Source organism: Coturnix japonica, unplaced genomic scaffold, assembly GCF_054131305.1.
Source record: "Coturnix japonica strain WE unplaced genomic scaffold, WE-NBRP24 Scf102, whole genome shotgun sequence".
NCBI classification, from domain to species: Eukaryota; Metazoa; Chordata; class Aves; order Galliformes; family Phasianidae; genus Coturnix; species Coturnix japonica.
The window spans coordinates 43,821-68,169 of record NW_028189005.1 but is presented as its reverse complement, the minus strand read 5'-3'; the positions used below and the strand labels follow the sequence as shown (position 1 = coordinate 68,169).

At 59.5% G+C, this 24,349-nt stretch overlaps 4 protein-coding genes and 1 pseudogene across 11 annotated transcripts in view; all 5 read left to right on the top strand.

Moving 5' to 3' along the window:
• Nucleotides 1-181, top strand: part of LOC107307765 (NF-kappa-B essential modulator-like) — a 13,756-nt gene extending 13,575 nt beyond the window's left edge. The window contains 1 exon segment of the mRNA XM_085534858.1: nucleotides 172-181. Coding sequence (XP_085390984.1) covers nucleotides 172-181 — 10 coding nt within the window.
• A 1,590-nt stretch (nucleotides 182-1,771) lies between these two features.
• Nucleotides 1,772-5,116, top strand: LOC146751296 (uncharacterized). Its single transcript, XM_085534867.1, has 3 exons — nucleotides 1,772-1,922; nucleotides 2,839-2,993; nucleotides 4,275-5,116. Exons 1-3 carry the CDS (start codon nucleotides 1,785-1,787, stop codon nucleotides 5,086-5,088), a joined length of 1,107 nt encoding a protein of 368 aa, XP_085390993.1. The 5' UTR covers nucleotides 1,772-1,784; the 3' UTR covers nucleotides 5,089-5,116.
• Nucleotides 5,117-6,896: 1,780 nt separating this feature from the next.
• On the top strand, nucleotides 6,897-16,135 carry LOC146751294 (erythroid transcription factor-like). The gene is given in 8 exon segments (XM_085534868.1): nucleotides 6,897-6,988; nucleotides 6,991-7,047; nucleotides 10,292-10,374; nucleotides 10,376-10,478; nucleotides 11,232-11,288; nucleotides 11,291-11,376; nucleotides 13,660-13,785; nucleotides 15,709-16,135. Coding segments are annotated over 8 exon segments (906 nt in total). The 5' UTR covers nucleotides 6,897-6,912; the 3' UTR covers nucleotides 16,027-16,135.
• LOC146751295 (uncharacterized) lies at nucleotides 10,534-11,216 on the top strand (annotated as a pseudogene).
• Nucleotides 16,136-16,180: 45 nt separating the features above from the next.
• LOC146751293 (protein deacetylase HDAC6-like) overlaps nucleotides 16,181-24,349 on the top strand; it is a 45,857-nt gene continuing 37,688 nt past the window's right edge. For 2 of the 8 annotated variants that reach the window (XM_085534864.1, XM_085534863.1), the window contains exons 1-7: nucleotides 16,376-16,465; nucleotides 17,154-17,199; nucleotides 17,431-17,541; nucleotides 21,434-21,501; nucleotides 21,624-21,669; nucleotides 21,791-21,831; nucleotides 22,884-22,941. In XM_085534864.1, the coding sequence (XP_085390990.1) occupies nucleotides 17,197-17,199; nucleotides 17,431-17,541; nucleotides 21,434-21,501; nucleotides 21,624-21,669; nucleotides 21,791-21,831; nucleotides 22,884-22,941 (327 nt within the window). In that variant the 5' untranslated portion in view covers nucleotides 16,376-16,465; nucleotides 17,154-17,196. Of the gene's footprint in view, nucleotides 16,466-17,153; nucleotides 17,200-17,430; nucleotides 17,542-21,433; nucleotides 21,502-21,623; nucleotides 21,670-21,790; nucleotides 21,832-22,883; nucleotides 22,942-24,349 lie in introns of all 8 variants that reach the window. The other 6 variants (XR_014941691.1, XM_085534859.1, XM_085534865.1 and 3 more) reach the window with 5 other exon arrangements.

The following is a 24,349-nucleotide window of genomic DNA, read 5'->3' as shown; positions in this document are numbered from 1 at the left end:
GCACCCCCAAAAGTGGGACCTCAAAGTGATACCCCAAAGCCAGGAGCCCATAATGGGCACCCCCACATTTGGGACCCCAAAGTGATACCCCAAAGCCAGGTCCCCATAATGGGCACCCCCAAATTCAGGTCCCCATAATGGATGTCCCCCAATTTGGGTCCCCAAATTCAGGTCCCCATAATGGACACCCCCAATTTGGCACCCCAAAGTGATACCCCAAAGCCAGGTCCCCATAATGGGTACCCCCACATTTGGGTCCCCATAATGGACACCCCCAATTTGGGACCCCAAAGTGATACCCCAAAGCCAGGACCCCATAATGGGCACCCCCACATTTGGGTCCTCATAATGGGCACCCCCAATTTGGGACCCCAAAGTGATACCCCAAAGCCAGGACCCCATAATGGACACCCCAATTTGGGTCCCCAAAGTGATACCCCAAAGCCAGGACCCCATAATGGACACCCCCAAATGTGGGTCCCCAAAGTGATACCCCAAAGCCAGGACCCCATAATGGGCACCCCAATTTGGGACCCCAAAGTGATACCCCAAAGCCAGGACCCCATAATGGGCACCCCCACGTTAGGGTCCCCATAATGGACACCCCCAATTTGGGACCCCAAAGTGATACCCCAAAGCCAGGACCCCATAATGGGCACCCCCAAAAGTGGGACCCCAAAGTGATACCCCAAAGCCAGGACCCATAATGGGCACCCCCAATTTGGGACCCCAAAGTGATACCCCAAAGCCAGGTCCCCATAATGGGCACCCCCAAAAGTGGGACCCCAAAGTGATACCCCAAAGCCAGGACCCCATAATGGGCACCCCCAATTTGGGACCTCAAAGTGATACCCCAAAGCCAGGACCCCATAATGGACAACCCCAATTTGGCACCCCAAAGTGATACCCCAAAGCCAGGTCCCCATAATGGACACCCCCAATTTGGGACCCCAAAGTGATACCCCAAAGCCAGGTCCCCATAATGGACACCCCCAATTTGGGACCTCAAAGTGATACCCCAAAGCCAGGACCCCATAATGGGCACCCCCACATTTGGGACCCCAAGGTGATACCCCAAAGCCAGGACCCCATAATGGGCACCCCCACATTTGGGTCCCCATAATGGACACCCCCAGTTTGGGACCCCAAAGTGATACCCCAAAGCCAGGACCCCATAATGGATGTCCCCCAATTTGGGACCCCAAAGTGATACCCCAAAGCCAGGACCCCATAATGGACACCCCCACATTTGGGACCCATAATGGGCACCCCCAATTTGGGACCCCAAAGTGATACCCCAAAGCCAGGAGCCCATAATGGGCACCCCCAAATGTGGGTCATGGTGATATCCCCCCCCCCCCCTCCAAGTCAGGGTCCCCCCCATGGTCATGTGTCCCACCCCCCCCCACAATTTGGGGTCCCCCCCATGGTGATGTCCCCCCCCTACTCCCCACCCCACAAGTCAGGGTGTCCCCCCCCAAGTCAGGGTCCCCCCCATAGTGATGTGCCCCCCCCTCCCCCCATGGTGATATCCCCCACCCCCCCATAGTTATGTCCCCCTCCCCACAGTGATGTCCCCCCCTCCCCTCCCCACAAGTTGGGGTCCCCCCCATGGTGATACCCCTCCCATAGTTATGTTCCCCTCCCCACAGTGATGTCGTCCCCCCCTCCCCACAAGTCAGGGTCCCCCCCTCCCCATGTTGATATCCCCCCCCCCCCCTCCTCACAAGTCAGGGTCCCCCCCTCCCCACGTTGCTGTCCCCCCCCCCCACTGATCACCCTATATGTCCACCTATAGGGCGGTGGGCTGCATCTTTGGGGAGCTGCTCAACCTGTCCCCATTGTTCCCCGGGGAGAACGACATCGAGCAGCTGTGCTGCGTGCTGCGAGCGCTAGGCACCCCCAGCACCAGGCAGTGGCCTGTGAGTCATAGGGGGGCAATGGGGGGCAATGGGGGGGGGCACTGGGAGGACTGGGGGGGACTAAGGGGGGGCACTGGGAGGGCTGGGGGGGCTGGGGGGGCTGGAAGGGCACTGGGTGGGCTGGGGGCATTGGGGGGGCACTGGGTGGGCTGGGGGGGGGCACAAGGAAGGCTGGGGGGGCACTGGGAGGACTGGGGCAATGGGTGGGCTGGGGGGGGCCACTGGGAGGACTGGTGGGACTGGGGGGGCTGGAAGGGCTGGAAGGGCACTGGGTGGGCTGGGGCAATGGGTGGGCTGGGGCACTGGGAGGGGAGGCACTGGGAGGACTGGGGGGGGGCTAAGGGGGGCACTGGGGGTTCTGGGGGGGTACTGGGAGGGCTGGGGGCAATGCAGGAGCACTGGGATGGCTGGGGGCATTGGGGGGGGGCACTGGGAGGACTGGGGGGGCACTGGGAGGACTGGGGGCAGTGGGGGGTACTGGGAGGGGGGGTACTGGGAGGACTGGGGGGGGTACTGGGAGGAATGGGGGCAGTGGGGGGCACTGGGAGGACTGAGTGCGCTGGGAGGGCACTGGGGGTACTGGGAGGGGGGCACTGGGAGGACTGGGGGGGGGCTAAGGGGGGGTACTGGGACGGCTGGGGGCAATGCAGGAGCACGGGGATGGCTGGGGACATTGGGGGGGGGCACTGGGAGGACTGGGGGGTACTGGGAGGACTGGGGGACACTGGGAGGACTGGGGGCAGTGGGGGGCACTGGGAGGACTGGGGGGGTGCACTGGGAGGACTGGGGGGGGCACTGGCAGATACCAGGGCACCACTGGGACATACTGGGACATACTGGGATGGCTTCAAACCCCAACTGGAAGCACTGGGGGGGGTCTCTGACCCTCTTTTCCTTCCCCCCCCCCCTTCCCCAGGAGCTGGCACAACTCCCCGATTACCCCAAGATCTCATTCCGGGCTCAGGAGCCCCCCCCCTGGAGGAGCTGGTCCCTGAAGCCCCCCCCGCTGCTGTGGATCTCCTGGGACGCTTCCTCGTCTACCCCTCACATCAGCGCGTACGGGCACATGAGGTGGGGGACCACAGCGTCTGGGGGGGGGCCACAACTTCTGGGGTTATAGGGGGTTATAAGGGGCATTATAAGGGGGTTATAGGGGGTTTTAAGGGCATTATAAGGGGGTTATGGGGAGCTATAGGAGGTTATGGGGGGTTGTGGGGGGCTATAGGGGGTTATAAGGGGGTTATGGGGGTTGTGGGGGGGCTATAAGGGGTTATGGGGGGCTATAGGGGGTTATAAGGGGGTTATGGGGGTTTTTGGGGGGCTATAGGGGGTTATGGGGAGTTATAAGGGGGTTGTGAGGGGGCTAAGGGGGGTTATGGGGGTGTTATGGGGTTATGGGGGGTTATGGGGTTATTAAGGGGGTTATGGGGAGGTTATAGGGGGGTTTTGGGGGGTTATAGGGGGGGTTTTGGGGGGCTATAGGGGGCTATAGGGGGGTTATAAGGGGGTTATGGGGGGTTATAGGGTCTATAGGGGGTTATGGGGCATTATGGGGGGTTATGGGTGGGCTATAGGGGGTTATAAGGGGGTTATGGGGAGTTATAAGGGGGTTGTGAGGGGGCTAAGGGGGGTTATGGGGGTGTTATGGGGTTATAGGGGGGTTGTGGGGGGCTATAGGGGGTTATGGGGGGGTTATGGGGTTATAAGGGGGTTATGGGGGTTGTGGGGGGGTATAGAGGGTTATGGGGGGCTATAGGGGGTTATGGGGAGTTATAAGGGGGTTGTGAGGGGGCTATGGGGGGTTATGGGGGGTTATGGGGTTGTAAGGGGGTTATGGGGACGTTATAGGGGGGTTTTGGGGGGTTATAAGGGGGTTATGGGGGGTTATAGGGGTCTATAGGGGGTTATGGGGCATTATGGGGGGCTATAGGGGGTAATGAGGGGTTATGGGGGAGTTATAGGGGGCTATAGGGGACTATAAGGGGTTATGGGGTGTTATGGGGGGCTATAGGGGGTTATAGGGGGTTATGGAAGGGTTATAGGGGGGTTATAAGGGGGGCTATAAGGGGTTATGGGGGGCTATAGGGGTTTATAAGGGGTTATGGGGGTTATAAGGGGGTTATGGGGCATTATGGGGGTTATAGGGGGGTTTTGGGGGGTTAAAAGGGGGCTATAGGCGAGCTATAGGGGTGGGGGGCCACTGGAATGTACTGGGGGGGGGGGGGCACAAAAACCCACCGGGGTGACTGGGGTGGGCACTGGTTGATACTGGTTTTTATTGGTTCATACTGGTTTATACTGGTTCTTACTGGTTGATACTGGTTCATACTGGTTTATACTGGTTTCCTACAGGCTTTACTTCACCCCTATTTCTTCGGCCCCATGGAATTGGCCCCCCCACCCCGGGGGGGGTCCCGTTCCCCCCCTTCCTTCTGCCTGGATGCCCCATTGCTGCCCGACCTGCCCCCCCCCAACACCTTGGCCCCATATGCCCCCCCTGCACCATGAGACACCCCCCTCCCCAGCAGCCCCCCCAGATTTTGGGGCCAAAAATGGCAACTTTGGGGCTGAAAATGGCAACTTTGGGGCTGAAAATGGCAACTTTGAGACTGAAAATGGCAACTTTGGGGCCAAAAATGGCAACTTGGGGCTGAAAATGGTGACTTTGGGACCGAAAATGGCAACTTTGGGGCTGAAATTTGGAAACTTTGGGGCCGAAAATGGCGAATTTGAGGCCGAAAATGGCGACTTTAGGACCAAAAATGGCAACTTTAGACCAAAAATGGCAACTTTGAGGCTGAAAATGGTAACTTTGGGGCTGAAAATGGCAACTTTGGGAATGAAAATAGCAACTTTGGGGCTGAAAATGGTGACTTTGGGGCTGAAAATGGCGACTTTGGGGATGAAAATAGCAACTTTGGGGCTGAAAATGGTGACTTTGGGGCTGAAAATGGCGACTTTGAGGCCAAAAATGGCAACTTTGGGGCTGAAAATGGTGACTTTGAGGACCGAAAATGGCAACTTTAGACCAAAAATGGCAACTTTGAGGCTGAAAATGGCAACTTTGGGGCTGAAAATGGCAATTTTGGGGCTGAAAATGGCAACTTTGGGGCTGAAATTGGAAACTTTGGGGCCAAAAATGGCAACTTTGGGGCTGAAAATGTGACATCAAGACTGAAAATGGCAACTTTGGGGCCAAAAATGGTGACTTTGAGGCTGAAAATGGCAACTTTGGGGCTGAAAATGGCAACTTTGAGGCCGAAAATGGCAACTTTGGGGCCAAAAAATGGCAACTTTGGGGCTGAAAATAGCAACTTTGGGGCCAAAAATGGCAACTTTGGGGCTGAAATTGGAAACTTTGGGCCGAAAATGGCGAATTTGAGGCCGAAAATGGCGACTTTAGGACCAAAAATGGCAACTTTAGACCAAAAATGGCAACTTTGAGGCTGAAAATGGCAACTTTGGGGCCAAAAATGGCAACTTTGGGACCGAAAATGGCAACTTCGGGGCTGAAAATGGCGACTTTAGGACCAAAAATGGCGACTTTGGGACTGAAAATGCCGGCCTGAAGCCCAAAGGAGGTGAGTTGGGGGTGGGGTGGGGCTGGGAACCCCATTTTGGGGCTAAAAATGGGCATTTTGGGGGCTGAAATGTCCCATTTTGGGTCAGAAATGTCCAAATTTGGGCCAAAAACACCCAAATTTGGGGTCAGAGATCTCTTATTTTGGGTCAGAAATGCCCAAATTTGGGTCTAAAATGTCCCATTTTGGGTTAGAATTGGCCAAATTTGGGGTCTGAAATCTCCTTATTTTGGGACCCCCCTTTCAATATACACTGCCCCCCCCCCCCCACCTTCCATATAGGGCGGTGTTTATGTGGGCCCTATAGTGACACCCCAATGTGGGGGGGGGGTTGTGGGCCCTATAGTAACACCCCAATGGGGTGGGGGGGGTTGTGGGCCCTATAGTAACACCCCAATGTGGGGGGGGGTTGTGGGCCCTATAGTAACACCCCAATGTGGGGGGGGGTTGTGGGCCCTATAGTAACACCCCAAGGTGGGGGGGGTTGTGGGCCCTATAGTAACACCCCAATGGGGGGGGGGTTGTGGGCCCTATAGTAACACCCCAATGTGGGGGGGGGGGTTGTGGGCCCTATAGTAACACCCCAATGTGGGGGGGGGGTTGTGGGCCCTATAGTAACACCCCAATGGGGTGGGGGGGGTTGTGGGCCCTATAGTGACACCCCAATGTGGGGGGGGTTGTGGGCCCTATAGTAACACCCCAATGTGGGGGGGGGTTGTGGGCCCTATAGTAACACCCCAATGTGGGGGGGGTTGTGCCCCCCCCTATGGCTGTCCCTGATAAGCAGCACTTCGAGGAAGGGCACGTCACCTTCCTTTCACCCCGGGGGGGGGGGGGGGGCCAAAAGGGGTGGGGGCCCCCCCAGATCCCTTTAACACCCCCCCACCCTAAACATGGAGGTCTCAACCTGCTCCCCCGCCCCCCACATTAAAGCCATTATAAGTTGGGGGAGGGGGTAAAGCAAGGTGGGGGGGGGCACCCTTGTTGTGTGTGTGTCCTGTGCCCCCCCCCCACCCCCCTCTATGCCAACCGCCTCCCGCCCGCTATCAGATAAGGCCTTATCAGTGCCCTACAGCCCCGGGGCCGTTACCCAAAGGGAGTAAAGGGGGGGGGACCCCAAAGTGCCCGCCCCCCCCACCCCCAAAAAAAGGGAGGGGGGGGGGTCCTGTGTTGGGGGGGGCACAACCCCTCCCTACAGGCGGGGCTGCGTCCGTCTGTCCGTCCGTGAGAGCGGGGTGACACACGGCTGCAGGTCAGTGACCCCCCCACTATGATAAGGGGGGGGGTGGGGGTTATATTATCTATAAGGGGGGGGGGGTGTTTAACGGGGTTAATGTGGGGAGGGGGCACTGCTGATGGACTCACCCCCCCCCCCATCTTTCTCTTCTTTCAGGCCCCCCCCCCCCCTTATGGAGTTTGTGGCGCTGGGGGGGCCGGATGCGGGTTCCCCCCCTCCGTTCCCTGATGAAGCCGGAGCCTTTTTGGGGCTGGGGGGGGTGAGGGGACGGAGGCGGGGGGGCTGCTGGCATCATACCCCCCCTCAGGTACGGAACCACCACCCTGGGACCCCCATCAATCCCTGTGTGCACCCCCCCATCATCTCAACCCCATAATGCCGCCCCATATCCACCCCATCACCCCAATATCCCCCCCATATCCACCCCAAAGTGCCCCCCCCACCCCATAACCCCTATATCCCCCTATATCCCCCATATCCACCCCATCACCCCCAATATCCCCCTGTTATCCATCCCAAAACGCCCCCCCCACCCCATAACCCCAATATCCCCCCTATAACCACCCCAAAATTCACCCCATCACCCCAATATCCCCCCTATAACCACCCCAAAATGCCCCCCACCCCAATATCCCCTTCATATCCACCCCAAAATCCCCCCATCACCCCCAAACCTCCCCTTATCCACCCCAAAATGTCCCCCCACCCCAATATCCCCCCATATTCGCCCCATATCCACATCCCCATAACCACCCCAAAATGCCCCCCCACCCCATAACCCCCAATATCCCCCCATATGCACCCCAAAATGCCCCCCCACCCCCATATCCCCCCATATCCACCCATCACCCTCAATATCCCCCCATAACTACCCCAAAATGCCCCCCACACCCTATAACCCCCTATATCCCCCCATATCCACCCCATCGCCCCCAATATCCCCCCCTTATCCACCCCAAAATGCCCCCCCACCCCAATATCCCCCCCTTATCCACCCCAAAAAGCCCCCCCCCCCCATAAACCCCCAATATCCCCCTATATCCACCCTAGTATCCCCCCATAACTACCCCAAAATGCCCCCCTCACCCCATCACCCCCTATATCCCCCCATACCCACCCCATCACCCCCAATATCCCCCCCTTATCCACCCCAAAATGTCCCCCCACCCCAATATCCCCCCATATTCGCCCCATATCCACCCCAATATCCCCCCATAACCACCCCAAAATGCCCCCCCCACCCCATAACCCCCAATATCCCCCCCATATCCACCCCAAAATGCCTTCCCACCCCATAACCCCCAATATCCTTCTATATCCACCCCAGTATCCCCCCATAACCACCCCAAAATGCCCCCCCCACCCCATAACCCCCAATATCCCCCCATATCCACCCCAACATGCCCCCCCCACCCCATAACCCCCTATATCCCCCCATATCCACCCCCATCACCCCCAATATCCCCCCATATCCACCCCAAAATGCCCCCCCACCCCATAACCCCCCCAATATCCCCCCCATATCCACCCCAAATTGCTCCCCCCACCCCATAACCTCCCCAAAATGCCCCCCCACCCCATAACCCCCCAATGTCCCCCCATATCCACCCCAAAATGCCCCCCTCACCCCATCACCCCCTATATTCACCCATATCTACCCTATCACCCCCAATATCCCCCCATATCCATCCCAAAATGCCCCCATCACCCCCAAACCTCCCCTTATCCACCCCAAAATGTCCCCCCACCCCAATATCCCCCCCATATTCACCCCATAATGCCCCCATCACCCCAATATCCCCCCACATCCACCCCAAAATTCCCCCCCCACCCCAATATTCCCCCATAACCATCCCAAAATGCCCCCCCACCCCATCACCCCCAATATCCCCCCATATCCACCCCAAAATGCCCCCCCCACCCCATAATCTCCCCAATATCCCCCCATATTCACCCCAAAGTGCCCCCCGATACCATCACCCCCCAATATCCCCCCATATCCACCCCAAAATGCCCCCCCACCCCATAACCCCCAATATCCCCCCCATATCCACCCCAAAAAGCCCCTCCCCACCCCATAACCCCCAATATCCCCCCCATATCCACCCCAAAAAGCCCCTCCCACCCCATAACCCCCAATATCCCCCTATATCCACCCCAATATCCCCCATAACTACCCCAAAATGCCCCCCCCACCCCATAACTCCCCCAATATCCCCCCATATCCACCCCAAAATGCCCCCCCCTCAACCCTTTTATGCCCTCCCCCCCCCTTAAGGGACCCCAATGTCTCCTTCAGTGTTGAGTCCCCATGTCTCCTCTGCCCCCCCATATCACCCCAAAAGACCCCCCCTACCCTATACCCCCCCCAAACTGCCCCCCCACCCCATAACACCCCCAAAATGCCCCCCCACCCCATAACCCCCCAAATTGCCCCTTAATATCACCCCAAAATGCCCCCTCCACCCCATACCCCCTTAAAATACCCCCCATCACCCCATAACCACCCCTCACCTAAACCCCCCCCCAAAATGCCCCCCCGCACCCCATTTATACCCCAATTTGCCCCCCCCACCCCATAACACCCTTAAACTGCCCCCCCCACCCCATAACCCCCCCAGATTGCCCCCCCCACCCCATAACCCCCCAATTTGCCCCCCCATCACCCCATAACCCCCCAATTTGCCCCCCCCCACCCCATAACACCCCCAAACTGCCCCCCCCACCCCATAACCCCCCAATTTGCCCCCCACTCACCCCATAACACCCCCAAACTGCCCCCCCCCACCCCATAACCCCCCCAGATTGCCCCCCCATCACCCCATAACCCCCCAGATTGCCCCCCCACCCCATAACCCCCCAATTTGCCCCCCCATCACCCCATAACCCCCCAATTTGCCCCCCCCACCCCATAACACCCCCAAACTGCCCCCCCCACCCCATAACCCCCCAATTTGCCCCCCACTCACCCCATAACACCCCCAAACTGCCCCCCCCACCCCATAACCCCCCCAGATTGCCCCCCCATCACCCCATAACCCCCCCAGATTGCCCCCCCATCACCCCATAACCCCCCAGATGGCCCCCCCATCACCCCATAACCCCCCAATTTGCCCCCCACCCCATAACACCCCAAACTGCCCCCCCCCACCCCATAACCCCCCCAGATTGCCCCCCCCACCCCATAACCCCCCAATTTGCCCCCCCATCACCCCATAACCCCCCAATTTGCCCCCCCCACCCCATAACACCCCAAACTGCCCCCCCACCCCATAACCCCCCAATTTGCCCCCCACTCACCCCATAACACCCCCAAACTGCCCCCCCCACCCCATAACCCCCCCAGATTGCCCCCCATCACCCCATAACCCCCCCAGATTGCCCCCCCATCACCCCATAACCCCCCAGATGGCCCCCCATCACCCCATAACCCCCCCAATTTGCCCCCCACCCCATAACACCCCCAAACTGCCCCCCCCACCCCATAACCCCCCAGATTGCCCCCTCCATCACCCCATAACCCCCTTAAAACTCCCCCCCCCCCCTTTTAGGCCGTGTGTCCCTGGTGCCATGGGCGGACGCGAGTGCATTGGGGACCCCCCCCCAGTGGGTGACGCCCCCCCCCCAAACGGAGCCCCCCCCGTTACCTGGAGCTGCTGCAGCCCCCCCAGGGCAGCCCCCCACACCCCTCCTCATCGGGACCCCTCCTGCCCCTCAGCAGTGGACCCCCAGCATGCGGTGAGTGGGGGGGGGGTGGACTGGGAGCAATGGGAGGGAATGGGGGGAAACTGGGATGGGGGGGTGGGGGGCACTGGGGGGCACTGGGAGGGGGTGGGGGGGACTGGGAAGGGGGTGGCCCATACTGGTGTATACTGGTCCATACTGGTGTATACCGGTTCATACTGGTGTATACCGGCCCATACTGGAGTATGCTGGCCCATACTGGTGCATACTGGTCCATACTGGTCCATACTGGCCCATACTGGTTTATACTGGTCCATACTGGTCCATACTGGCCCATACTGGTTTATACTGGCCCATACTGGTGTATACTGGTCCATACAGGTGTATACTGGTCCATACTGGTGTATACTGGTTCATTCTGGTGTATACTGGCCCATACTGGTGTATACGGGTCCATACTGGTGTATACCGGTCCATACTGGTGTATACTGGTTCATTCTGGTGTATACTGGCCCATACTGGTGTATACTGGTGTATGCTGGCCCATACAGGTGTATACTGGCCCATACTGGTGTATACTGGCCCATACTGGTGTATACTGGTCCATACTGGCATATACTGGTCCATACTGGGAGGAGACACTGGAATACAAACAGCCTATAGACACACTATAGGAGCATCCTATGGGGGGGGGGGGAGGGATTTATGGTGGTTTGTAGCGGTCCATACTGGTCCATAGCGGTCCATACTGGTCCATACTGGTCTATACTGGTCCTTACTGGTCTATACTGGGTCTATACTGGTCAGAGGCCCGTGAATGCGTCAACTGCGGAGCGACGGCGACGCCGCTGTGGCGCCGGGACGGCACGGCCATTACCTGTGTAACGCCTGCGGGCTGTACCACCGCCTCAACGGCCAGAACCGCCCTCTGATCCGCCCCAAAAAGCGCCTGGTGAGCCCCAAACCACGACCCCCCCCACTAGGAGACCCCCCCCATCCCACAACCCCCCTGTACACCCCCCCAAAAGCACCCTAAATCCCTAAAATCACCCCAAAATCAATCCCCCCCCCCATAGCGCTCAATGCATCCCCATCTCCACCCCCTTACCCTGTGTACCCAACCCAAAAAGCACCTGGTGAGCCCCAAAACCACGACCCCCCACACTAGGAGACCCCCCCCCATCCCAAAACCCCCCTGTACACCCCCCCAAAAGCACCCTAAAATCCCTAATATAACCCCAAAATCAACCCCCCCCCCCCATAGCGCTCAGTGCATCCTCATCTCCACCCCCTTACCCTGTGTGCTCACAACAGCCCCATATCTGCCCCAAAAAGCGCCTGGTGAGCCCCAAAACCACGACCCCCCCACTAGGAGACCCCCCCATCCCACAACCCCCCTGTACACCCCCCCAAAAGCACCCTAAAATGCCTAAAATCACCCCAAAATCAACCCCCCCACCCCATAGCGCTCAGTGCATCCCCATCTCCACCCCCTTACCCTGTGTGCTCACAAACAGCCCCATATCTGCCCCAAAAAGCGCCTGGTGAGCCCCAAAACCACGACCCCCCCCATTAGGAGACCCCCCCCCATCCCACAACCCCCCTGTACGCCCCCCCAAAAGCACCCTAAAATGCCTAAAATCACCCCAAAATCAACCCCCCCCCCCATAGCGCTCAGTGCATCCCCATCTCCACCCCCTTACCCTGTGTGCTCACAAACAGCCCCATATCTGCCCCAAAAAGCGCCTGGTGAGCCCCAAAACCACGACCCCCCCCACTAGGAGACCCCCCCCCATCCCCCAGTTGCCCCCAGACCCCCCTTATCTCCCCCATAACCCCCTCCCCATCCCCTCAGACCCCCTATCTCCCCATAATCCCCACATATGACCACTAACACCCCCCATCTCCCCCATAGCCCCCTCCCCAGGACCCCCATTTGCCCCCAGACCCCCCTTATCACCCTCATAACCCCCTCCCCAACCCCTCAGACCCCCCCCCAGCCCCCCTATCACCCCCATAACCCCCCCATATGACCCCTAAACCCCAGATCTCCCCCATAGCCCCCTCCCCAGGACCCCCAGTTGCCCCCAGACCCTTCATATCACCCCCATAACCCCCTCCCCACCCCCTCAGACCCCCCCCATCACCCCCATAACCTCCTCCCCACCCCCTCAGACCCCCCCAAGACCACCCATCTCCCCCATAGCCCCCTCCCCAGGACCCCCATTTGCCCCCAGCCCCCCCATCTCCCCCCATAACCCCCCCCATATTACTCCTAATCCCCCCCACAACCCCCATAGCCGCCTCCCCAGGACCCCCAGTTGCCCCCAGCCCCCCCATCTCCCCCCATCTCCCCCCTAACCCCCATAACTCCCCATATGACCCCTAAACCCCAGATCTCCCCCATAGCCCCCTCCCCAGGACCTCCATTTGCCCCCAGACCCCCTTATCCCCCCATAACCCTCTTTCCACCCCCCAGCCCCCTATCACCCCCATAACCCCCCATATGACCCCTAAACCCCCCATCTCCCCCATAGCCCCCTCCCCAGGACCCCCAGCCCCCCCATCTCCCCCATCTCCCCCCTAATCCCCCCATCTCCCCCCATAACTCCCCCATATGACCCCTAAACCCCAGATCTCCCCCATAGCCCCCTCCCCAGGACCTCCATTTGCCCCCAGACCCCCCTTATCCCCCCATAACCCTCTTTCCACCCCCCAGCCCCCCTATCACCCCCATAACCCCCCCATATGACCCCTAAACCCCCCATCTCCCCCACAGCCCCCTCCCCAGGACCCCCAGTTGCCCCCAGACCCCCCATATCACCCCATAACCCCCTCCCCACTCCCTCAGACCCCCCTCAGCCCCCCATAACCCCCCCAAACCCCTCCAGTTGCCCCTAACCTCCCCCATCACCCCATAACTTCCTCCCCACACCCTCAGGCCCCCCCCCAGACCCCCATCTCCCCCATAACCCCCTCCCCAGGACCCCTAGTTGCCCCCAGACCCCCTTATCACCCTCATAACCCCCCTCCCCACACACTCAGACCCCCCCAGCCCCCCCATTACCCCCCCAAACCCCCTCATTTGCCCCCAGCCCCCCTATCACCCCCATAACCCCCCCATATGACCCCTAAACCCCCCATCTCCCCCATAGCCCCCTCCCCAGGACCCCCAGCCCCCCCATCTCCCCCCATCTCCCCCCTAACCCCCATTATTTACCCCCCCCCCCCCCAGTTGGTGAGTAAGCGTGCAGGCACGGTGTGCAGTAACTGCCAGACATCCACCACCACCCTATGGCGCCGCAGCCCCCTCGGAGACCCCGTGTGCAACGCCTGCGGCCTCTACTACAAACTGCACCACGTGAGTCACCCCCACGGACCCCCCCCCACCCCATAACCCCCCTGTACCCCCCCCTAAAATATACCCCTATACCCCAAAACCCCCCCTCAAATCCCCCCACCCCACATTGCACTCCATAGCCACCATCTAACACTGCGCTCCTGCAACAAATGGCCCCATACCCAAGCCAAAAATAGGGGTTTATTCAGCCCAAAAATCAGCTTTTTCACCCCAAAACTTCTTGTGCCCCCCCACAGGACCCCCCCCCACCCCAGAACCCCCCATGTACCCCCCCCTTAAAATATACCCCTATACCCCAAATCCCCCCCTCAAATCCCCCCACCCCACATTGCCATCTACTGCTACAAATGGCCCCATAGTTGCCCCAAAAATAGGGGCTTTTACACCCCCAAAAATGAGTCTTTTCACCCCAAAACTTCTTGTGCCCCCCCCACAGGACCCCCCCCCACCCCATAACCCCCATGTACCCCCCCCTAAAATATGTCCCTATACCCCAAACCCCCCCCTCAAATCCCCCCACCCCACATTGCACTCCATAGCCACCATCTAACACTGCGCTCCTGCAAAGGGCCCCATACCCAACCCAAAAATTGGGGTTTCTTCAGCCCAAAAATCAGCTTTTTCACCCCAAAACTTCTTGTGCCCCCCCACAGGACCCCCCCCCCACTCCATAACCCCCATGTACCCCCCCCTAAAATATACCCCTATACCCCAAAACCCCCCTCAAATCCCCCCACCCCACATTGCCATCTACTGCTACAAATGGCCCCCCCATCCCCACATTAAGCCCCCCATAACCCCCCCAGCCCCACATTAACCACCCCCCAGCCCCACATTATCCCCCCTCAAACCCACATTAACCCCCCCAGCCCCACATTAACCCCCCATAAGCCCCACATTAACCCCCCCAGCCCCACATTAACCCCCCACAGCCCCACATTAACCCCTCCAGCCCCCCATAACCCCCCCCATCCCCACATTAACCCCCCATAACCCCCCCAGCCCCACATTAACCCCCCCAAATCCCCCCATAACCCCCCCATAAGCCCCCATAACCCCCTTCAGCCCCACATTAACCCCCCCATAACCCCCCCAGCCCTACATTAACCCCCATAACCCCCCCCAGCCCCACATTAACCTCCCATAAGCCCCCCATAACCCCCCCAGCCCCACATTAACCCCCCCAGCCCCACATTAACCCCCCCATAACCCCCCCAGCCCCACATTAACCCCCCCATAACCCCCCCAGCCCCACATTAACCCCCCCATAACCCCCCCAGCCCCACATTAACCCCCCAGCCCCACATAAACCCCCCCATAAGCCCCCCATAACCCCCCCAGCCCCACATTAACCCCCCCCATAACCCCCCCAGCCCCACATTAACCACCCCAACCCCACATTAACCCCCCTAGCCCCCCATAACCCCCCCAGCCCCACATTAACCCCCCCCATCCCCATATTAACTCCCACATTAATCCCCCCAGCCCCACATTAACCCCCCCAAATCCCCCCATAACCCCCCCCATAAGCCCCCCATAACCCCCCCCATCCCCACATTAACCCCCCCAGCCCCACATTAACCCCCCCAAATCCCCCCATAACCCCCCCCATAAGCCCCCCATAACCCCCCTCAGCCCCACATTAACCCCCCTAGCCCCCCCATAACCCCCCCAGCCCCACATTAACCCCCCCATAACCCCCCCAGCCGCACATTAACCCCCCCCAGCCCCACATTACCCCCCCAGCCCCACATTAACCCCCCCATAACCCCCCCAGCCCCACATTAACCCCCACATTAACCCCCCCAGCCCCACATTAACCCCCACATTAACCCCCCCAGCCCCACATTAACCCCCCCATAACCCCCCCAGCCCCACATAACCCCCCCCAGCCCCACATTAACCCCCCCCCATTAATTACAGGTGAACCGCCCCCTGACCATGCGCAAGGACGGGATCCAAACCCGTAACCGCAAAGTCTCCTCCAAGGGTAAAAAGCGACGACCCCCCCAAAGCGGGGGGGGCACCCCCTCGACCACCCCCATAATGGGGGGGGGGGGGGGGCTCCCTATTATAGGGGACCCTACTATGGCGACCCCCCCCAACCCCCCCCCCAATTCAAACGATGCTCTTTATGCTTTGGGTCCCGTTGTTTTATCGGGGCATTTTTTACCCTTTGGGACATCGGGGGGGTTTTATAATGGGGGGGGGGCTGGGGGGTATGGGAACCCCCCGTTATAATAAATGGGGGGGGGTCGTTATTATGGGGGGGGGGGTCGTTATTATGGGGGGGGGGTCGTTTATATGGGGCTGGAAATGGATGTGATTAAATGTTTCTATGTGAAATGGGGTTTGTTTCTGTTCCGTTTCTTCTTTATTTTGGGGGTGGTGTTAATTTGGGTCAATTCCGTGGGATTTTGGGGTAATTTTGGGGGGAAATTTGGGATTTATGGCCCCCCCCCCCACATTGAAATGAACGGGCCGTACAACAACATGGCGGCCCCCACTCAGCTCCGCACCCAACATGGCGGCCCGCTCTGTACCGTACTCACCCAACATGGCGGCCGTCGACGCGTCGCACGCATTGTGCGTCACGACGCCGTTAGCCCCGCCCCCTTTACGTCGCGCCTTAGTGACGCCATCACGGCGCGCCGCTCCGCAGCGTCGCTCGGGGCTGCAGGTGAGCGCGGCCGCTCCGGGTCCCCCCCCCCATTAACCCCCCCCTCCATTAACCCCCATTTTGGAGCCCCCCGCCCCATTTCCAGCCCCTCCGAGTCCCCCCAGCCCCATTTGTAGCCCCACAAGGCCCCTTTTCTCCCCATAACGGCCCTTTTACAACCTCCTATAGACGCCAATTACCCCCCACTTACAACCCCGCTCTCCCAAGCCCCGCCCCCTTTTGCCACACCCACCCTCCCATTGGCTACACCCACTCTTTGCCCCGCCCCCTTTTGCCCCACCCACCTGTTTGCCACGCCCACCCTAAGCCCCGCCCCCTTTAACCCCGCCCACTCTCCTATTGGCTACACCCACCCTCTTTGCCCCGCCCCTTTCACCCAACCCCCTTCCTATTGGCCACACCCACTCTCTTTGCCCCGCCCCCTTTTGCCCCATCCACTCTCCCATTGGCCACACCTACCCCCAGTTCCCCGCCCCCTTTAACCCCGCCTACCCTCCCATTGGCCACCCCCACCCTCATTTCCCCGCCCCCTTTTGCCCCACCCTCCCTCCCATTGGCCCACACCCTTGTTTCCCCGCCCCCTTTCACCCGCCTCGCCCTCCCATTGGCCACCCACCCTATTTCCCCGCCCCCTCTCACCCACCCCGCTCTCCCATTGGCCCACACCCTCTTTTCCCCGCCCCCCCAGGCCCCGCCCCCTCGCTGCTCTTCCGCCCCGCCCCCCGGCTGCCATGGTGAGAATGTGGGCGGGGCTTGGGGTGGAGGGGGCGGGTCCTGATGGAGGCGGGCTGGGATTGGCTGAACAGTGCCCTGTGGGCGTGGCCTTTGTCGATGGGGGCACTGTCTGATTTGCATAGTGGGCGTGGCTTGATGGGGTGGTGGGCGTGGCTTGGTTATAATGGCTGTTAATGGAAGGGGGCGTGGCTTGTTGTCAAAGTGGGCGGGGCTGACTTGGCTCCGCCCAGCTCCGGGCGGGGCGCCGCCCCCCCACGCAGAGGGGGGGTCTGCCCGAGGCCAAGAGGAAGGGGCGAGCTCGGAGCCGGAAGGAGGGGCTGGAGGAACACATACACAGACTGGTACGAATGGGGAGGGGCTTGGGTGGGTGGGGGCGGGGCTTGGACGGAAAGGGGGCGGGGCTTAGAACGAGGGGTGGGGCTTAGAATAAGGTGGGGGGGGCTTTGGATGGAAAGGGGGCGGGGCTTTAATGGATGTGGGCGGGGCTTATAAGGGGGCGGGGCTTAGAACAATGGGGTGGGGCTGGGCGGTGTGGGCGGGGCTTAGAACAAGGGGGCGTTGCTTGGGTAAAAGGGGGCGTGGCTTAAAGAGTGGGCGGGGCTTACAACAAGGGGGCGTGGCTTGGTTGGAAAGGGGGCGTGGTTTACAACGGGGGCGGGCTTGCATGGAAAGGGCGTGGCTTGTATGAAGGGGGGCGGGGCTTAGAACGAGGGGCGTGGCTTGGGTTCGAAAGGGGCGGAGCTTACAACAAGGGGGCGGGGCTTAGAAGGAAAGGAGGCTGGGCTTGGCCGAAAGGGGGGCGGGGCTTACAACAAGGGGGCGTGGCCTGGATTGAAAGGGGGCGGGGCTTACGACAAGGAACGGGGCTTTAATGGAAGGGGGCGTGGCTTAGAACAAGTGGGCGGGGCTTGCGTGGAAGTGGGGCGGGGCTTATGTGGGTTCACATGGGATGGAGGGGGGCAGCTGTTATGGGGTGGGGGTGTTTTGGGGTCATTTGGGGGTAGGGGGCACTTATTAATGGGGGTCTGCCATTTATTGGGGTCCCATTGTGGGGCTGGGGGTTCCTTATGGGGTTACTGAGGATTTGGGGTCTTTTTAGGGGGGGGGTTGGGGTCATTTAGGGTAGGGGGCTGTTATTAGTGGGGTCCCATTGGGGGTCTCTTAGTTATTGGGGTCCCATTGTGGGGGTGGGGGTTCGTTATGGGGTTTGGGGGTCATTTGGGGGTAGGGGGCTGTTATTAGTGGGGTCCCATTGGGGGTCTCTTAGTTATTGGGGTCTCTTAATGGGGATGGGGGTTTATATGGGGCTAATGAGGATTTGGGGGCTCTTTTGGGGGGGTTTTGGGGTCATTTGGGGGCTGGGGGCTGTTATTAGTGGGGTCCCATTGGGGGTCTGTCATTTATTGGGGTCCCATTGTGGGGCTGGGGGTTCATTATGGGGTTACTGAGGATTTGGGGTCTTTTTAGGGGGGGTTTTGGGGTCATTTGGGGTAGGGGGCTGTTATTAGTGGGGTCCCATTGGGGGTCTCCCATTTATTGGGGTCCATTATTGGGGTGGGGGTTCCTTATGGGGCTAATGAGGTTTTGGGGTCTCTTTCTGGGGGGGCTTTGGGGTCATTTGGGGGCTGGGGGCTGTTATTAGTGGGGTCCCATTGGGGGTCTCTTATTTATTGGGGTCCCATTGTGGGGGTGGGGGTTTATATGGGGCTAATGAGGATTTGGGGGCTCTTTTGGGGGGGGTTTGGGGTCATTTGGGGGTAGGGGGCTGTTATTAGTGGGGTCCCATTGGGGGTCTCCCATTTATTGGGGTCCCATTGTGGGGCTGGGGGTTCCTTATGGGGCTACTGAGGATTTGGGGTCTTTTTAGGGGGGGTTTTGGGGTCATTTGGGGGTAGGGGGCTGTTATTGGGGGGGTCCCATTGGGGGTCTCCCATTTATTGGGGTCCCATAGTGGGGGTGTGGGTTCCTTATGGGGTTTTGGGGTCATTTGGGGGTAGGGGGCTGTTATTAGTGGGGTCTCATTGGGGGTCTCCCGTTTATTGGGGTCCCATAGTGGGGCTGGGGGTTCCTTATGGGGCTACTGAGGTTTTGGGGTCTTTTTAGGGGGGGCTTTGGGGTCATTTGGGGGCTGGGGGCTGTTATTGGGGGGTCCCATTGGGAGTCTCCCATTTATTGGGGTCCCATTGTGGGGCTGGGGGTTTATATGGGGCTAATGAGGATTTGGGGGCTCTTTTGGGGGGATTTTGGGGTCATTTGGGGGCTGGGGGCTGTTATTAGTGGGGTCTCATTGGGGGTCTCCCATTTATTGGGGTCCCTTATTGGGGGTGGGGGTTTATATGGGTCTAATGAGGATTTGGGGGCTCTTTTGGGGGGGGCTTTGGGGTCTTTTGGGGGCTGGGGGCTGTTATTAGTGGGGTCCCATTGGGGGTCTCCCATTTATTGGGGTCCCTTATTGGGGCTGGGGGCTCATTATGGGGTTTTGGGGTCATTTGGGGGTAGGGGGCTGTTATTAGTGGGGTCCCATTGGGGGTCTCCCATTTATTGGGGTCCCTTATTGGGGCTGGGGGCTCATTATGGGGTTTTGGGGTCATTTGGGGTAGGGGGCTGTTATTAGTGGGGTCCCATTGGGGGTCTCTTATTTATTGGGGTCCCATTGTGGGGCTGGGGGTTTATATGGGGCTAATGAGGTTTTGGGGGCTCTTTTGGGGGGAGTTTGGGGTCATTTGGGGGCTGGGGGCTGTTATTAGTGGGGTCCCGTTGGGGGTCTCCCATTTATTGGGGTCCCATTGTGGGGCTGGGGGTTCTTTATGGGGCTACTAAGGATTTGGGGTCTCTTTTGGGGGGGGTTTTGGGGTCATTTGGGGGCTGGGGGCTGTTATTAGTGGGGTCCCATTGGGGGTCTCTTATTTATTGGGGCCTATTATTGGGGTGGGGGTTTATATGGGGCTAATGAGGATTTGGGGGCTCTTTTGGGGGGGCTTTGGGGTCATTTGGGGGTAGGGGGCTGTTATTGGGGGGGTCCCATTGGGGGTCTCTCATTTATTGGGGTCCCTTATTGGGGGTGTGGGTTCATTATGGGGTTTTGGGGTCATTTGGGGGCTGGGGGCTGTTATTAGTGGGGTCCCATTGGGGGTCTGTCATTTATTGGGGTCCCATTGTGGGGCTGGGGGTTCCTTATGGGGTTACTGAGGTTTTGGGGTCTTTTTAGGGGGGGCTTTGTGGTCATTTGGGGGCTGGGGGCTGTTATTAGTGGGGTCCCATTGGGGGTCTCCCATTTATTGGGGTCCCATAGTGGAGCTGGGGGTTTATATGGGGTTACTGAGGATTTGGGGTCTCTTTTGGGGGGGCTTTGGGGTCATTTAGGGTAGGGGGCTGTTATTAGTGGGGTCCCATTGGGGGTCTCTTATTTATTGGGGTCCCTTATTGGGGGTGTGGGTTCCTTATGGGGTTTGGGGGTCATTTGTGGGTAGGGGGCACTTATTAATGGGGGTCTCCCATTTATTGGGGTCCCATTGTGGGGCTGGGGGGTTTATATGGGGTTACTGAGGATTTGGGGTCTTTTTAGGGGGGGTTTTGGGGTCATTTGGGGGCTGGGGGCTGTTATTAGTGGGGTCCCATTGGGGGTCTCCCATTTATTGGGGTCCCTTATTGGGGCTGGGGGTTTATATGGGGCTAATGAGGATTTGGGGTCTCTTTTGGGGGGGTTTTGGGGTCATTTAGGGCTGGGGGCTGTTATTGGGGGGTCCCATTGGGGGTCTCCCATTTATTGGGGTCCATTATTGGGGTGGGGGTTCCTTATGGGGCTACTGAGGTTTTGGGGTCTTTTTAGGGGGGGCTTTGGGGTCATTTGGGGGCTGGGGGCTGTTATTAGTGGGGTCTCATTGGGGGTCTCCCATTTATTGGGGTCCCATAGTGGGGGTGGGGGCTCATTATGGGGTTTTGGGGTCATTTGGGGTAGGGGGCTGTTATTAGTGGGGTCCCATTGGGGGTCTCTTATTTATTGGGGTCCCTTATTGGGGCTGGGGGTTTCTTATGGAGCTACTGAGGTTTTGGGGTCTTTTTAGGGGGGGGTTTGGGGTCATTTGGGGGCTGGGGGCTGTTATTGGGGGGGTCCCATTGGGGGTCTCCCATTTATTGGGGTCCCATTGTGGGGGTGGGGGGTCCATATTAGGGTCCATATGGGGGGGGGGCACAGAGACCCCAAGACCCCTAATTTAACCCCTTTTTATTTAGGATTTGGGGGCAGAACCAGCAGCGCCCATTGGGACGGGGCTGGTGTGGGTCGAAGACCCCAAAGAGGGGTATGTATGTATGTATGTATGGGGGGCCCTATAGCCACCCTATATCTTATCTATAGGGCTCTGGGGGGGGGGGGCACAACCCTATAGATCCCATATGGGATGTGCCCCCCCCCCCCTTATAGCTCTACAGAATGGCTGACGCTGAAGGAGCGCTGCGTCCACGTGGAGGTGAGGGCGGATTTTGGGGGGAATTCACCCAGATTTGGGGTTTTTAATGGGGTTTTTCTTTAATATGGGTGGGGGGGTTTATACCCACAACCCCCCCCCTTATTATACATTGGTTTTATAGGGCCGTGCGGCCACAGAGGAGGAGATGGAGCTGGTGCAAAGGTGGGGGGGGGTCTGCAGGGGACCTAAGGGGGGATTTGGGGGGATATATGGGGGATTTGGGGGGATATATGGGGGGCTATGGGGGATTTGGGGGGATATATGGGGGGCTATGGGGGTTTGGGGGGGTTATGGGGGTCTGGGGGGCGTTTGGGGGCAATATGGGGTTTCTGGGGAGAATTGGGGGGATATATAGGGGGCTGTGGTGGTTTTGGGGGGATATATGGGGGGCTATGGGGGTTTTGGGGGGGTTATGGGGGTCTGGGGGGGATTTGGGGGGATATATGGGGGGCTGTGGGGGTTATGAGGGGGTTATGGGGGTCTGGGCAATATGGGGGGGATTTGGGGGGATATGTGGGGGGCTATGGGGGTTTTGGGGGGGGTTATGGGGGTCTGGGGGCAATATGGGGTGTCTAAGGGGGGATTTGAGGGGATATATGGGGGCTATGGGGGTTTTGGGGGGAGGTTATGGGGGTCTGGGGGCAATATGGGGGGATATATGGGGGGCTATGGGGGTTTTGGGGGGGGTTATGGGGGTCTGGGGGCAATATGGGGGGTCTAAGGGGGGATTTGAGGGGATATATGGGGGTTTTGCGGGGAGGTTATGGGGGTCTGGGGGAAATATGGGGGGATATATGGGGGGCTATGGGGGTTATGGGGGGGTCTGGGTGCAATATGGGGGGATATATGGGGGGCTATGGGGGTTTTGGGGGGGTTATGGGGGTCTGGGTGCAATATGGGGGGCTATGGGGGATTTGGGGGGAGTTATGGGGGTCTGGGGGGGATTTGGGGGGATATATGGGGGCTATGGGGGTTTGGGGGGATATATGGGGGGCTATGCGGGTTTTGGGGCGATATATGGGGGGCTATGGGGTTATGAGTGGGTTATGGGGGTCTGGGGGCAATATGGGGGGATATATGGGGGGCTATGGGGGTTTTGGGGGGGGTTATGGGGGTCTGGGGGCAATATGGGGGGATATATGGAGGGCTGGGGGGGATTTGGGGGGATATATGGGGGGCTATGGGGGTTTTAAGTTCTTTGGGGGGGTCCGCAGCCCCAAGGATGGAGCAGAAGAGGAGACCCCGGGGGGAGCAGCCCCCCCTCAGCACTCGGTGGGTCCTGGGGGGGATAAAGGGGGGGGGTCTATAGGGTGGGTGGGGGGCTATAGGGTTTGGGGGGGGCTATAGGTGTTAATGGGGGCCATAGAGTGGTTCTGATGGGGGGGTTTATGGGGTGGTCTATGGGGTCTTGAGGGGGGGGGGTTGGGTCCCATAGGTGTTAATGGGGGGGTCCCAAGGGGGGTCTATGGGGTCTTGGGGGGGGGTCTGGATCCCATAGGTGTTAATAGGGGGTTTATGGGGTCTTGAGGGGGGGGTCTGGATCCCATAGGTGTTAATGGGGGGGTCCCAAGGGGGGTCTATGGGGTCTTGGGGGGGTCTGGGTCCCATAGGTGTTAATGAGGGGGTCTATGGGTCCCAAGGGGGGTCTATGGGGTCTTGAGGGGGGGGTCTGGGTCCCATAGGTGTTAATGGGGGGGTCTATGGGTCCCAAGGGGGGTCTATGGGGTCTTGAGGGGGGGGTCTGGGTCCCATAGGTGTTAATGGGGGGGTCTATGGGTCCCAAGGTGGGTCTATGGGGTCTTGAGGGGGGGGGGTCTGGATCCCATAGGTGTTAATGGGGGGGTCTATGGGTCCTAAGGGGGGTCTATGGGGTCTTGGGGGGGTTCTGGGTCCCATAGGTGTTAATGAGGGGGTTTATGGGTCCTAAAGGGGGTCTATGGGGTCTTGGGGGGGGGTCTGGATCCCATAGGTGTTAATGGGGGGGGTTATGGGTCCTAAGGGGGGTCTATGGGGTCTTGGGGGGGTTATGGGTCCCATAGGTGTTAATGGGGGGGTCTGTGGGTCCCAAGGGGGGTCTATGGGGTCTTGGGGGGGGGTCTGGATCCCATAGGTGTTAATGGGGGGGTTTATGGGGTGGTCTATGGGGTCTTGGGGGGTTATGGATCCCATAGGTGTTAATGGGGGGGTCCCAAGGGGGGTCTATGGGGTCTTGGGGGGTTATGGGTCCCATAGGTGTTAATGGGGGGGTCTATGGGTCCCAAGGGAGGTCTATGGGGTCTTGAGGGAGGGGTCTGGATCCCATAGGTATTAATGGGGGGGTCCCAAGGGGGGGGTCTGTGGGGTCATGGGGGAGGGTCTGGATCCCATAGGTGTTAATGGGGGGGGTCTATGGGGTCTTGGGGGGGGGTCTGGGTCCCATAGGTGTTAATGGGGGGTTTATGGGTCCTAAGGGGGTCTATGGGGTCTTGATGGGGGGGGTCTGGGTCCCATAGGTGTTAATGGGGGGGTTATGGGTCCCAAGGGGGGTCTATGGGGTCTTGGGGGGGGGTCTGGATCCCATAGGTGTTAATGAGGGGGTTTATGGGTCCTAAAGGGGGTCTATGGGGTCTTGGGGGGGGGTCTGGATCCCATAGGTGTTAATGGGGGGGTTTATGGGGTGGTCTATGGGGTCTTGGGGGGT

Bases quoted from the DNA above. Each gene is read 5' to 3' on its own strand.
- LOC146751296 (XM_085534867.1), top strand. From the start codon at position 1,785: ATGTCCACCTATAGGGCGGTGGGCTGCATCTTTGGGGAGCTGCTCAAC. The intron at 1,923-2,838 runs GTGAGTCATAGG...CCCCTTCCCCAG, and splicing joins CCAGCACCAGGCAGTGGCCT to GAGCTGGCACAACTCCCCGA. The intron at 2,994-4,274 runs GTGGGGGACCAC...GGTTTCCTACAG, and splicing joins AGCGCGTACGGGCACATGAG to GCTTTACTTCACCCCTATTT.